Genomic DNA, 14,687 nt, shown 5'->3' on the forward strand with positions numbered 1-14,687 from the left:
CTTGTGTAACTTAAAGCTATTTCCTCTCACCTGTCCTGTCTCCTGCATGGGAGAAAGACCGACCCCCACCTGGCTACAACCTCCTTTCAGGTGGCTGTAGACAGTGATAAAATACCCCCAACCCCTCTCCCAGCCTCCTTTTCTCCAGATTAAACAACCCCAGCTCCCTCAGCTGCTCCTCCTAACAGCTGTGCTCCAGACCCATCACCATGTCCATCACCCTTCTTTGGACATATTCCAGCACGTCAAAGTCTTCCTTGCAGTGAGGAGCCCAGAACTGACCACAAGGTTTGAGGTGCTGAGTACAGTAGCTGCAATGTACTATACAAATAATGAAAATTAGTATTTTAAGTTCTAAGACACAAGACTGAAAATAACTTGGAAGAGTTTTGAGAATGAGATGAGAAAATAAATTACATACTTGGATACTTCCAATGTGTACAACAAACACATGAAGTTTAGCAACAATGAAAGTATTGAGGACAAAAATTCCAAAACTACACCATGTAGAACACAGTGCTACTACTTAAACCATTTGCAGCATGTTATGAGGACCAAATGCCAAGTACTATATACAACTAATATGTCAAATATTAACATAACGTAAAATCTTATAAAAACTTTCCTTCCCTTCAAAATACTAGTATTAATAGAAAATATTTTCACCTTACATATATTCTCCTATGAATACCTAAAATTGCTTTATAGAGCAATAAACCTCAATAAGGCAAAAGCTATCATGACAGCCGTAAAATAATTGCTCTTTCATTTGCGCTACACCTGCCCATGATCAGAAGGGAAGAAACAACCTGCCCATGATAAAATCTCTCGCTGTGCAGGACTCAGTAAAGTTTTAAGTGCTTTAAGAAAGCTCCTAAGTCTGGTCAGGTAACTAAAAAAGTTTTTGAGCAAATGTAAAGAACCTAGTGCTAAATTAAGTTATAATGAGTTGAGGCCTTGGGCACTTCTTGGGAATTGAGGAACTAGCTGAGAAGAAATGATGGCCTGAGGCACAGCTAAAGGCCAATAACCTCCAAACAGTTGTGAATACACTAGAAATTGTCCTATATTTCTGTTGTTAATGTTATTCACTGGAAAAAGAAAAGCATACTCATAGTTGAAACATATGCAAACATTTCTAAAATACATAGCATATATTCAATAAACTTACCAAAATCAGAAAATTTAAATTATTAAAGATCTGTTGGCTATCACCCAATAAGTGAGAATCACTCTTCAACAACAATTTTCTATCAGGATTTAATTAGTTGAGCAAATTGTAAAACCATCACAGAAATCACAGTAAAAAAAACAAACCACATTATAATCAAATATTTGAAAAGCAAGAGACAGCACAACCAAAAATGTAATTGTGGGCATTGAACTTTTAACTAAGTTTAGTTACTCTTCGCCCAAGTATTACTTGAAATGTAAATAACCTGAATACTTCATCCCCCTTGGAATAACTTTTCTTAAGTCTCATCCAGTATTATCATTGAGTAATGAACTCAAAACCTCACTGGCAATTAACAGCTTACACATCCCAAAGCTTTGGTTCCAAGTCATTTTGTGCAGCTCATTTCAGGCCACTTTCAAAAGAGTCAATCCCTCTATTCAATTCCAGGGACTTCTGTGGTGAGTGTTAGCCTCAGCTGACAGACTCCAACCCAGACACCTGCTCCCCCCAAGAAAGGCAAGGGGAAAAACCAGGAAGAATAGGAATGAGATAGTTTATGTGCCAAGCTACAGACAGGGAGGTCACTTGCTAACTAATATTCTGGGCAAAACAGACTTGATTTGGGTGAATGAATTAGTTCATTGGCAGCTAAAATAAACAAGTACCTTCTTTTCCCCACATTCCAGGTTGAACTTCACCCCAAACTCATCTGACCCTTTCAAGTGGGGCAGAGGGATGTGTGGCAGTGGTGGTTATGGGTGTTTTCTCTCTGATGCTCTTTGCATCTCACTCTTTTCCTCTGCTACAGCACAGGGCCTTCATGGGAAATCGACTCACCTGTGTCCTGAAATGGATTCACTGAACCAGCCGTGTCTGGCACAGGCAATCCCCAGCCTTTTCTCAGGGGCCACCACTGCAGCTCTCCTGCTATCCATGCCTTGCCACCTGCACTCAGTACAGCACTCTAACATTTTCAGCCTCAAGAGCTTGTTTCATTATGATTTCTACTGAAATTCAGTCACAAAAATTAAAATTGTTGATTTTGTACAATTGCTGATTTGATGTACAATTACAACTCATACACTTAACTTCAGAAGAAATTTCCCTATAGAAACTGAGCCATGAAAGTCACTCAAATTTTAGTTTGAGTTGCTAAACTCATGATCAGAAAGGACACAGATGATTGCCAATAATGAATATTGAAAAATACAGTTTATGAAGCATCATGTACACTGAACTGTGCATGAACGAGGAGTCCCAATAGAAGCAATTAAGGCATAAAGACTTTTGTTTTACTTTGCATATCTTCAGGGATTTAAAGATAGCTCCAGAGCATCTATATATTCAAATTAACAAAATATGGCAGTTTCTTTACTAAACCAATCTGATTTAGTCATACAATTTAGAAGAGTAATATGATTTTCAGAAAATACACACAGCTTTCATTCGCCTACATTTACCAGTATCTTTACATTCTACCCACAGAAGTCTTCAACTTGACTGTCAATGTTCATATTCAACAGAGAGGAGAAAGGAAGAGGGATGATATTGGAACAATGTTACAAAAAGTGGTAAAAATTACAACTGACATTTGACAGAAAAATTACCTGATTATCATATCTAAGAGACTGTGTTCCAACCAAAAATCTTATTGCATCTGTTTCTGCTGTCTGAGGTGTTAAAGCTCGTGCCTAGGGAAGAAGACAGCCATTAGAAAAGTACAATTAATGAAATCCATTAATTTCAGCAAAGATCTTGAAACTTATATATCAATTGTCATTTTAATTCTTACAGCATTCTTACAAATGGCAGACTTTCCTGGCCTTTATATCCATTTTTGCTTAATACATTTTTGTGCAATTTCTCATACTTGTGAGCATTGAGGAACACAGGTGCTAAATACATTACCTGATCTTCATTATAACAGGGATAACAGTAAACGCAGCATCTCTTCCAAACTAACTTTATCATCTGAAAAAACTCCATAGAACTGTAGACAATTTTTAACTATTGTTAAAAAATAATATGATATCCAAGAAAGAGGCTGTTCTTATGGAAGTCTTCACACCACTCAGGTTGAATATGCCTGTGTAAAAATTAATATTTTCTCACCATTATCCACCAAGTTTAGAAGCAAATTAAAAACCAAGCCTCCTCTTTTCTATTGCAGCCCATTAGATATAAGAACTGTCTGAATGACGGGAGAAGTGATTTTTATTTATCTTCAAAACTTTTGTCATAATGTTATTTCTTTGTTGTATTATGTTAACGGCATTGCTAGAGTCTCTGCCTTGCTTCTTCAACCACATACCAACCACAGTCTTGGAAGAAGCAAAACAAAGCAGTTAAGGGCCATGGGAGACACTGGTAAATAAAGCAAAGTTTGAACTAAAACCACAATCACTAGTTTGCACTAGTCATTAGTAGAGACTCTCTTAGAAAATTTTGAGTAAATGGGAGGCAAACTAGTACCTAAAGGCATTTTTAGGAACTATATATTGTGAGAAATGTCTGCTATTTCTCCACGCAAATAAGACCCTTAATACTATTGTTCAATATGATTTTTTTTAATGTTGAAAAAAACTGCAATTCACATCATATTTGGCATAAAATAGCACAGACCTCTCCAGAAACCAAGGCTGATACTGCAAGCAAAGACTTCTGAAGGATTCAGGTAACTGCTGAACAGCCCTTCTTACTGCCATCCTGTCATGCAGCTGTTACCCTCTGGATTCAGGAACACATCAATATCATTCTATTTGAAACTTCTTTTAAAATTGATATTAAAAAGATACCTAAAAGCTTGGAAGGGAGTATCTGTAATATATCCCAATACCCAAATTTAGAGTAATTTAATTCTCGAAAAGCAACTTAAAGATATTTGACCTTTCTTAAATAAAGTAAAGCTATTGTCTGGAAATAGCTATAAGAAAAAAAACTAATTTTTCAGAATCATCTCTGGATTTGTATAGAGCAGATAATTATTTTCTGGTATTTGAAATGTGTAATTTAAGCAGAATAATATTTTGTGTAAGATGGTGCATAAAAACTTTAAAAAATGCAACAAGCTTAGTAAGGTATAGGCAAATAGCCTATACCTATATTTACATCTATATACAGGGAAAAAAAGAACTAGAAAACATAATGTGTAGCTTGTGTCCAAAATATTCAAATGCAGATCAGTGTGAATCCATACCAATTTGCTTTACTTTCTTATTTATGCAGCACTCATCTACAAGCCTAGAGTGTTCCAGGTACAGCTTAAGTCCACCAAGATGACTGCAGAAAACCTTTTGCTTTTTAACAGAATTTACATTTGCAGATCTTTGCAAGCATTTTTTTTCATTTAAGAGATCTGCTTTGAATTATTTTGAGAAAACACTAGAAATGAGCCAACAGCTATGTATCTCCTTCAATCAAAGAAACTTCTGTTATTTCTATACATCAAAGAGAAGTAGAGACCTCCGGGATCTTTAATAAAATAAAGAAGTAAAAGAGGTTTCCAGAGGTTTCCAGCCCTTTCAAAGCTTTTCAAGTATTTCTCATCAGTCTGCTTTCAAAAATGCATAAGCTAGGACACAAAGTGCCCAAGACAAAATTGTGTAAATACATAGTAACATTTATGTCATCAGCTTCTCTAGCTCTTCCCTGAAACAATTCTCCATTTTGCAGAAAATAAAGGAAAAAAAAAATAAAGGCATGAGAAAAAAATATTTAGACATATTTCACAAGAAGAAACACACTATTGTTTATTCCTATACAAAAAAAAAAACCTGCAACATCCATACATACAATACAAAGTTCAGACTCATCAAGCCTTCATAAATCTGGAAGACTCTGATTCATAATATCAGTATCAGCACAATCAACTTTCATTTGTCTCCTGCACAAAGATATATGCAATTTTGTCTACTCTGAGCTACTTTGAGAGAAAAAAAAGTTCTTTCAACAGATGAAGACACCAAGTAATCCTTATAATGAACAATAGAGCTGATATATATATATAGTATATATATGTGTATATATATATATACACACATATAATACATATATATATGTATTATATGTATATATATATATATATATATATAAATACATCTGGAGGTCTGCCAAGATCAAGGGAAGTGCCTTCACTTTGTCATCTTGTACTGTAACCTGTCAGAGCAGGTTGCAAATTGAATCTTTCATAAAGTATACTACCTTAAGACAGCAGATCATAAATAGAAAATAAGAAAAAAAAGGTGTAGTAAAATGAATATTGATTAATCTAAACCAATGTAAATTATTATTTTTCTAAGTCTGCAACCATAGAACACAGACCTGTATATAGCCCAAAAAGAATTTACTGCTGGGCTTATGTGGAAAGGGACTTTTCACAAGGGCACACAATGATAGCACAAAGGAGAATGGCCTTAAACTGAAGGAAGGCAGGTTTAGATTGGCTATTAAAAACAAAAAAACCTCTCTACTGTGAGAGGGATACTGAGCAGGTTGCCCAGAGAGGTTGAGGACTCCCCATCCCAGGAGTTCAAACCCAAATGGATGGAGCTCTGAATGGTCTGGTAGAAGGTGTCCCTGCCCATGGCAGGGAGGGGTTGGAACTGGAAGATCTTTAGGGTCTGTTCCAACGCAAAGAATTTTATGATTCTACCCAAGGTATTAAACTGTTACTTATGAACTAAAAAAACTGCCATAATGCTTAGAAAATAACCAGAATATACATCTGAAAGGAATGCACAAGCAGCAAGGAAACAAGTAATCCTTACACATGCTGTCAACATCTCATCTGATAGTACTAGACAATGCAACAATCTGTGCAATTACATAATTTCATTTTTAAAGAAGGCCTAACTCTAGGAGAAAAATACTAGCAAGCAATTGTAAACCACATGTTTTTGGCAACATGTCCAAATTTCACATTTATCAATAGTCTGTGATGAAACTTGCATAGTTCATAGCTAGCTAACAGGACAACAAATGAACTGCAAATCCACTACAATAAATGGACATGCAAAGGATTTTTTAAATCCTAAAACACAAGCATGACAGACAGCAGTATCAAGATAAAGCAAAGAAACAATAATCATTGGAGCAGAATGCAGGTAAGACTAACTGGAGACTGGGCATCATGTCCATGTCTACACTATGCTCAGTGTGCTGCTGGGCAAAAGTCACCTTCTACCTTGCCCTTGACAATTTAGGCCACCTGCAGAATAATAGAAACCTTAGATAAAAAGAAATGGAATAGAGTCTATTGTACTTGACAACACAAAGAGATGATCCAGAAGAACACAATGACAAACCTAAAAATGGTAAAGAAGGTTGGTTTAAACTAAGTGCATTATGGAACTGCAATGCACTGATTCTCTATACTTTGTTCATAAATTTCTTCCAAAAAACTTTCACTCCTCAACATCTTTTGAAATATAAGCCAAATACACAAAGTTTTGGGTTGGTTTTTTGCCTTTTTGTTTGGTTTATTTGACTGTTATTATTTAGAGCATTAACAGACAAACAAAAAAAGTACTTGTTCAATACATATGCTGATGCATTGCACTGGTTTGGTATTAGCAAACAAGAAAACAAACAGACCCCATTGTGTGAATATTTGTATTACATTTAATACAAACAAAAAATATTCTGCAAACCAGGCATCATTTGAAATTTATACAATCAATCTGTACTAACAAACCGTGAACTTCCAATGCAAAATGTAAGGATACAGTATTTGGCTTGCAATCCCTAAATCTGAATTTAAAGTTATTTGACCATCTGTTTATGCTGAAAACCAGAACTAGTGTACTGCTACTTGGGGTGAGGAGCTGGATTTGCTGCCTCCTCCAGACAAGCCCCAGGCTGCTAATGTCATGAATGTTATTTTTGCCTTCTGGCACAATTTCAATTTTCAAGTACACTTTGATTTTTACATAGGTAAGACAGCCTTGTTTCTCCCACCACAGTAGGAGACTCTCGCAGTGACTCTAACAAGCTGCAATGCCTATCAATGAAAAGGCTGGCAGCACACATGCCCAGGTGACCTTCAATGCTCTCAGACAGTTGCTTTCCCCAAGTCTTTCACAGCACAAGAATTCCCACCACTGACGTATTTAGTGCACTGACCCCATTCCAAAGATTGGCAGATTCTGTAAATCCTCACAGCAATGAATGCAATCCGCACACAGAGACCTGCATAGCACAATCATCCTTAGAAAACTCACTCATTTGTCATTAAGTTAACTATCATGTAAAAGTTCCTTCAAGTTCACCTAACTGTATCTTATATTGTCATTATTCTGTACCATACCTAATATTAGAAAGATCCTACTAATTGCTTAAGGGTCCTAAAAAAATACTTTCCAACTGTTCCACTTCATGCATTATGAAGATCATTGGGGGATTAGTTAAGAGAGCTTTGCCACTTAGCTACTTTTGTTCCTCTAGTAACACTTTAAACCACAAAGGTTTAAAATACACAGGATTGGCACTCATGAGGCAAGTAATCTTAGAGAAAAAAGAGAACTGACACAAAAGCTAGGAATTTTAGTAAGACATTATTATGCAGTTTCTTAAACTGATTCAATTTTCAAAGTAAATCTTCCAAAGACATTGCTAATGCTGGACCAAAATTATTAAATATGTTCTGCTTAGACCACTCTCTCTGAACCCACAGGAGACTACAAAAGCTTCATCCAGGGAAGAGAACACCACTGCCAACAGGAGCTATAGGCTCTGCATTCCCATACTGGGAACAGAGCCGAGTCTGAAAGCCAGCACAACTTTCCCTGGATAGCTCACGAGCAACACAAATTTTCCAGGGAAGACCCCTTTTACTACCTCTAGTAAAACCTGGTTTTTACTCCATCACAGGTAAGTCAGCTGAACTGTTCTCAATAAATACTGATTACAATAGGTGTATGCACATTGGTCACAGGTCTTCTACAATCTATTTCAGTTGGTATTTTGCTTTACGTTTCTTACTCTAAGAAAACACATTTGGCTTTAGGGAAATTAAGTTTCATCTTACTTCTGCAAGCAGGCAAAACCAAGTGTCTGTTCAGATTCATAAAATGTGTTAACTAATAGACAACACAAAATTGGCCAAATACTGCTTGTTCAGGAAGTATGACAACCACAATGCAGAACACTAACTCTATTGAAGCATCAGTGCACTTTTTTCAAGCCTGCTTCAGCCAGACCCTATCTCAGGGTACTGCTGGAGCTGCCCATGGGCAGTACAGCCCTGTGCTCAGCCAGGCAGCTTTCTGCTGTCCTTGCCTCCTGCTCATTGTCCTTCTCCCTCATATGTTTATGTACTTTTGACATACAGTAGGAGTATCCAGCATACTGAAATTCAGCTCAGTGTTGTACATCCCCAAAATCCATTAAATGTGCCAAACACACACTCCAAAATGATCACTCTCTGGCATAAGTCATGTTTCTCTTTCCTCATCTCATGATGCTGGCTGGCTTCTGCATGCTTTTAAACAAGCAAGATGTAGGCTGGAGCCAAACTATCCCAGAAAGCACATCTCGCCAGTGCTCATTTCCAGGGCTATAAATGTTGTCCAGTCAACCTTAAATGAAGGCAAACGTGGTATTTTGGGATGTTCAGTGGTGCTTTCACACCTGCTCAAAACACCACTGTTTAAACCCTCAAAAAACATGCGGAAAACTGCAACTCCCTGAAAATGAAAGCAAATTCAACATGGACTAGACATACCATATATTTCAGGCTAGAGAGTGAAGCCCAGGTCAGCTATACACGGGACATGAACAACATAATTTCACTGACAAAAAATCAGAACTTAGCGATATTCTGGGACCTCATTCATCACATTCTTATAGTTGAGGATATTGATTATTTCTACCAAGATTCCTTTTAGAAGAACCACCTTGGTATTGAAATGTTGAAACAGCTGCTGCTGTTGCTTTGTATTCATCATCATGAGCCACAGTCGCATTACTCAGTACCTTAATTCAAGCAGTATCTCACATTTTCATTCATCACCCACTGTAATCTTCTCATTTTCTGCAGTCGGACAACAAGAACAATTATGGTGAAATTATCTTTTTAAAGGTCACAAAAAGAGGCATACACCCTAAAATTCACACATAATGTGCATGTCTGTACAATGTTCATATCACTCACAGACACACCCAAGAAATTAAAAAAGAGAAGAACGTATTTGTTCATTAAGTTACCTTATGTATGCCAATACATCAGAACACATTCTGTACATAGAAATGAACAGAAACCAAGCAGAAATAATTTTAAGTTAGTTGGTGAATAGCACCTAGGAGGAATTAGCTTTATGTTCCTATAAACATGGCCACATTAGATCAGATGAAAAGCACATCTACACGACTACACTTTCTCCATCAGTGGCCAAAGACTTTTACTGACTGCTGGAGCCCAAACATAAGAAGCAAAGCCAAGATTTTTAAAACTTGGCTGAAAAATTAGTCTGAAGAGATGCTTTCAGCCAAAAAGCAGTAATTGTGTTGATACAGCTAACCATTATTATCTATCAACACAGAAGAAACTATGTTTAAAAAAAAATAATAACCTTTCTTATTAGATCTGGAGATGGAAGTTGGAAAAACAAGATCAGTTTTAGTTTTAAGTTCCTATATTGGTGTCTCCATTTTCAAAAAGAACAGCGATGCAATTTGTTTTAAAGCCACACTGGGAGTTAATGGAGATCAGCAACAGAGCCCTCATCTCTACGCTCCCTGACTTATGTATAAATCATCTCTTCTTTCCTCACCATCTCTCTAAGATCTGTATTAACAGTAGTTTCCTTTATTATAGCCACTTTATTAATCCTTTTTCTTTATCCTCCTGACAGACAACTCAAACAAGTTACATACTTCACAGGAGAGAAAGTCTGTAGGAGACATACGGTATGGGAGGGGGCCGGATACCAGGTCCATGGAGGTCACAGACAACACACACTAGCTTGCCCAAATTCCTGAAAGATGTAACTTAATAGAAATGAACTATGAACTTTATTAAGTACAGGATATATATTCTCTTCTGCAAAAGAGAGTTAAGTATAAGTTGCATTAATTTTGAAGTACAAGTTACAGCCACCTCAAGCCAATCACAAAATACTATCCTAAAAAGCAGACAGCATACTGTCAGATTTGATCAGATTTAAGTAGATTCAACATTTAGTGCAGATGAATTCCAACACAAGAGGAAAACCAAACAAGTACAAAATTTGCTAATGAAATCCACTGGTATAGTCAGGACTACAGAGCACACTACTTAGTAGAGAGAACATCTGTTACAAAGAACCTTTATATATTACTTTTCATAAACACTTTAGCAAAGGCGCCAAAACTAAAAAAAAAAGGGCATGTGTAGATACTTATATTACTACATCTACTGTAGAATGAATTGCTTTTTTCTTCTGCAGGTATTGCTGCTATAATGGCCAGTGATGAGAAGCCAGCCGCTGCCAAAAACAACACGTAACAGCCCTTAGCTAAAGGAAGTAAAGCCCTTAGGAAGAGGAAGAATGAATTAGGGTCCCTCTCACTCTGCTTTCCCAGAACTTACAGAAACCTCATTAAACACAACACCTGTGTTCCTCTAAGAACATGATCAATAAGTTCCTAAGTTAGACATTTCCACTTCCTTACAGCCATAAAATACTGATGTGATGGGTAGGTTTGTCCCATGAGACAAATGCACATACATAGACCTCACAGGGAGATCCCACAAAGTTCACGCAATTTTACGGTAGGGTATAACCAACTAAAATTCGTAATTTATTGGAAGCAGTTTCATGCTCTCTCCTCAGAAAAGCAATTATTATTTTTTTTATTTATTTTTTTTTCTGACAAGGCAGAATCAAGGATGTATTTGACAGTACTTTCGTGCCACTCCAGCGGCAGACAGAGCTTTTCCTGAGGCGGAGCAGGGAGCGGTGACCGGGCAGGAGCCCCCCGAGCACCGTGGGGAGAGAAGCCTGGCCGGGCCCCGCACCCGCCCCGCACACAGCGCCTTTTGGAGCGCGGAACGACTCCCGGCCGCCGTCCAGCCACCTTTAAACACCCCAAGGAGGCTGCCAAAAGCCACCACAACCCGGAGGTACCCGCTGTGCCCCCGGTCCCGGCTCGGGGGAGAGAGGACGCCGGTTTCCCCCGGGAGGGCTCTCCTCTACCCCATTACACACAGCAAACCCCGCGGCCAGCGCCTTCTCGGAGGCAGGACCAGCACCTGCCAGCCTTCCCTTAACCTTCCCTCTCGCTCACCTGGAACTCCAGCCCGTAAATCACCGGCGCGTCGTCCTCCATCGCGACCCTCCAGCCCAGGCAGGCACTCCCCCCCACGTCGCTTCCTATGCTTTCTGACCCTCGGCGCGGCCCGTCGTCCACCGCTTCCGGGAGCTGCGCGCGCGCAGCCCCGCCCGGCCCGGCCCGGGCGCAGGCGCTGTGCGGGGGGAACGGCGCCGGACGCGGCGGCGGCGCGGAGGTGACGGGACGGGAGGGGACGGAATGGAATGAAATGAAATGAAACAAAATGAAACGAAATGAAATGAAATTAGATGGAGTGGAGTAGAGCGGTCGCGCGGCATGAGGGGTGTCCGGGTGGTTACTGGGGCGGCCTCGGGCAGTGCCAGGAGGAGGCCGTGAGAGCGGCCGGGCCCACCCCCGCCGCGGGGTGTCCGGGCCGGGGGACCCGCGGTGGCGCCGGAGGCAGCGGCGAGCCCGGCCCGAGGCGGCGGGGGATCGCAAGCGGCGCTGTCGCCGCCGAGCGCTCCTCCTGCTTAGCCGGCCCGGGCTCGGCTCGGCTGTACTGGTGATAATAGCCTTGAGCCCACGCTTCCCTTTGCTGAAAGCGGGACTTAGCGGGTCTTTGCGACCAGAAAAGCAAATGTTGAGACACTGGAACAGGTTGCCCGGGGAAGTTGGGGATGTCCCAAACCTGGAGGAGTTAACAGCCAGGTTGGATGGGGCACTGAGCAACCTGGTCTAGTGTAAGGTGTCCCTGCCCATGGTAGGGGGTTTTGGAATCAGATGATCTTTTAAGATCCCTTTCTAAACCAAACCATTCTTTGATACGACTCTATGATATTGTTCCATGTGTGTTTAGTGGGAGGCGTTTGGTCTTCAATCTCAATAGTTTTATGATTTGCAGAAAAGATAAAGTAAAAATATTTAAAGAATTAGTTCTGATTAGATGTTAAATGAAAAATGTCAAAGGGAAGATGTGAAATAGTGAAATTACTGTGTTTTTAAAGCAAGAATTTCATTGTTTGTATGGTACTTAGGATTTTCACTGTGACACCTGAAAAATATACAAGTAATAAAACTAGTTCTTGTTTTGGTGGGGCCTTCTCCTTTTCCAGATACTATGGAGAATAATGAAAGCAGTACTAAGGATGCAAAGAGCACCTCAGATGAAGGTGACAGCAGAGACATAGTTCAGCAGAAAACTGAGGAAGAAAGCCTCTTCCATGAGGAAACCATTGATCTTGGTGGAGATGAATTTGAGTCTGAAGGGAATGAAATTGTATCAGAAGATTCAAATAATTTTGTAGATAAACTTAATGAGCAAATGATGGAGAGTGTCATTATTTCAGATTCTCCAAACAATAGTGAAGATGACACAGGTGAACTTGGTTGTCTTCAGGAGATTGTAGACCAAATGGAAGCTAAAGGTAATCAAAAAACACAAACAGAAGTGGATAAAGAAGAGTTTTTAAGTAATGAGAGTGAAACTGAACATGAAGAAACTCCTAAAGACATTTCTGAGATTGGAACAGATGATCAGGCATCTTTAAAGGAAGAATCAATTCAGGAAGCAGTGAAGGAGGAACCAAAGTTGGGAAACAACATTCCTGTTGAAACAAAACCAAATGATATTGATGAAAGCATGCCTGGGGACCAAATATTGTCACCCAGTACTACCAAACCATCTTCTGAGGCTGAGCCCATTCCTGTGTGCACCATCTTCAGCCAAGCAAACAATGCTAGTTCACAGCCACAGTTGTTCCTGCCAGATGGTTTTGAGCCTCAGATGGTGAAATCTCCCAGTTTTAGTAGTATAATAGAGACTCCAGTGAAGTCTAATCCACAGGTGGTTCAACCAAGTCCTAGTCTAAGCAAATTCTTTGGTGACACTGTTAACACTAATACTTTGGCTTCTGATTTTTTTGATTCATTTACCACATCTAATTTTATTTCTGTTAGTAATCCAAATGCAAGCTCTTCAGTTCCAGAACAGATGTCCTCTCTTTCTAATGGTGGAGATGGTTCTTCATCCAACTCTACTTTCCCTGTGCAAAATGGGAGACCTGAAGCAGGTGGTCCACCATCATCTCTAGAAATAACTCAATCCCCCAAGCCATTCTCACAGATCCAAGCTGTTTTTGCTGGGAGTGATGACCCGTTTGCCACAGCTTTAAATATGAGTGAACTAGATAGAAGAAATGATGCTTGGATTCCTAGTGAGGAGACAAGAAATGTTCTCATTTCAGTTGCCACACAACAATACAGCACTGTGTTCATAGATAAAGAGAATCTCACCATGCCTGGATTAAAATTCGATAATATCCAGGTAAGAGTCTATTACTGTACCTTCCTCTATGATTATATTTTAGAAATACTGTAGAAGAGCTGTCCAGTAATCTGTATATCATACTGCTTCTTATTGTTGCTGATGGTCACCTTGTGTGTATTGCTTCAATCCTAATTAAAAAATGCAGTGTCACTTGTTCGCTAATGCTGCCTTGTACAGGAAGAGGCTAAAACCAGGTCTCATTTACTCATAGTGATATTTATTTGCTACATTGAAAACCAGTGTTGACAGTTGCAGTAGAAGCCAAAGCTGTTTGTATTTTCAAGTACGTTATTTCTGGTCCTCTGAGTTAGTAAGATAATACTCACATTTGGAATATATACACACCCTCTAAGCTTTGCTAGAGTCTTACAGCAGACAGCTTTGTTTGTGGAATTCCCTGTTTTGATCGAGTGGGAAATAATTTCACTCATGTTCACAGTGGTCTCAACAATGTTAACACTGAGTGAAATGGCATTGTTTCTATCTTCCCTAAGCAATGGAAAGGTATAACCTCTAAATAAGATGCAGTGCTATAGCAAGCTGCTGGGAGGGATAACTCCAAAATTAAAAGAAAAAGACTAGAGGAGATCACAAAGCAAACAACATAGTAGTGAAAAGCAGTTTTTAGTCATCTGTCAATTTCTAACGGGTGAAAAGGCATAAAACATTTTTCTCAGAATTTGGGAAATTTTACATCTATTCAGGATTTGTAATGAAGTAGTTTTATCCTGGCAGCTCAGCCAGGCTAGCCATGTTTTGTTTTTTTGATATCTATGCCTCTGGATAATAGAACTGTTGTGTAGATAGATGGTGTTGAGGGTTTGGATACTTTAAACCTTAATTATGCATAACAAAGACCATCAGTCAATAGGCAAATACAAGCAGAGAGCAGTCTGCAGTAACTTCCCAATCTGCAGGAGCTATCAGAAGAGTTTC

The 14,687-nt window shown here is 39.2% G+C and overlaps 2 protein-coding genes across 3 annotated transcripts in view; one reads left to right on the forward strand and one right to left on the reverse strand.

Moving 5' to 3' along the window:
- EIPR1 (EARP complex and GARP complex interacting protein 1) overlaps positions 1-11,571 on the reverse strand; it is a 74,808-nt gene extending 63,237 nt beyond the window's left edge. The window contains exons 1-2 of the mRNA XM_015622685.3: positions 11,441-11,571; positions 2,785-2,868 (exon numbers count right to left, since the gene is read on the reverse strand). Of these exons, the coding sequence (XP_015478171.1) occupies positions 2,785-2,868; positions 11,441-11,482 (126 nt within the window). The 5' untranslated portion in view covers positions 11,483-11,571. The remainder of the gene's footprint in view (positions 1-2,784; positions 2,869-11,440) is intronic.
- A 17-nt stretch (positions 11,572-11,588) lies between these two features.
- TRAPPC12 (trafficking protein particle complex 12) overlaps positions 11,589-14,687 on the forward strand; it is a 50,589-nt gene continuing 47,490 nt past the window's right edge. Inside the window, exons 1-2 of one of the 2 annotated variants that reach the window (XM_015621156.3) lie at positions 11,589-11,660; positions 12,538-13,748. In XM_015621156.3, coding sequence (XP_015476642.1) covers positions 12,543-13,748 — 1,206 coding nt within the window. In that variant the 5' untranslated portion in view covers positions 11,589-11,660; positions 12,538-12,542. The remainder of the gene's footprint in view (positions 11,661-12,537; positions 13,749-14,687) is intronic. The other variant, XM_015621155.3, reaches the window with a different exon arrangement.

The sequence above is a fragment of the Parus major genome, chromosome 3 (genome assembly GCF_001522545.3).
Source record: "Parus major isolate Abel chromosome 3, Parus_major1.1, whole genome shotgun sequence".
NCBI classification, from domain to species: Eukaryota; Metazoa; Chordata; class Aves; order Passeriformes; family Paridae; genus Parus; species Parus major.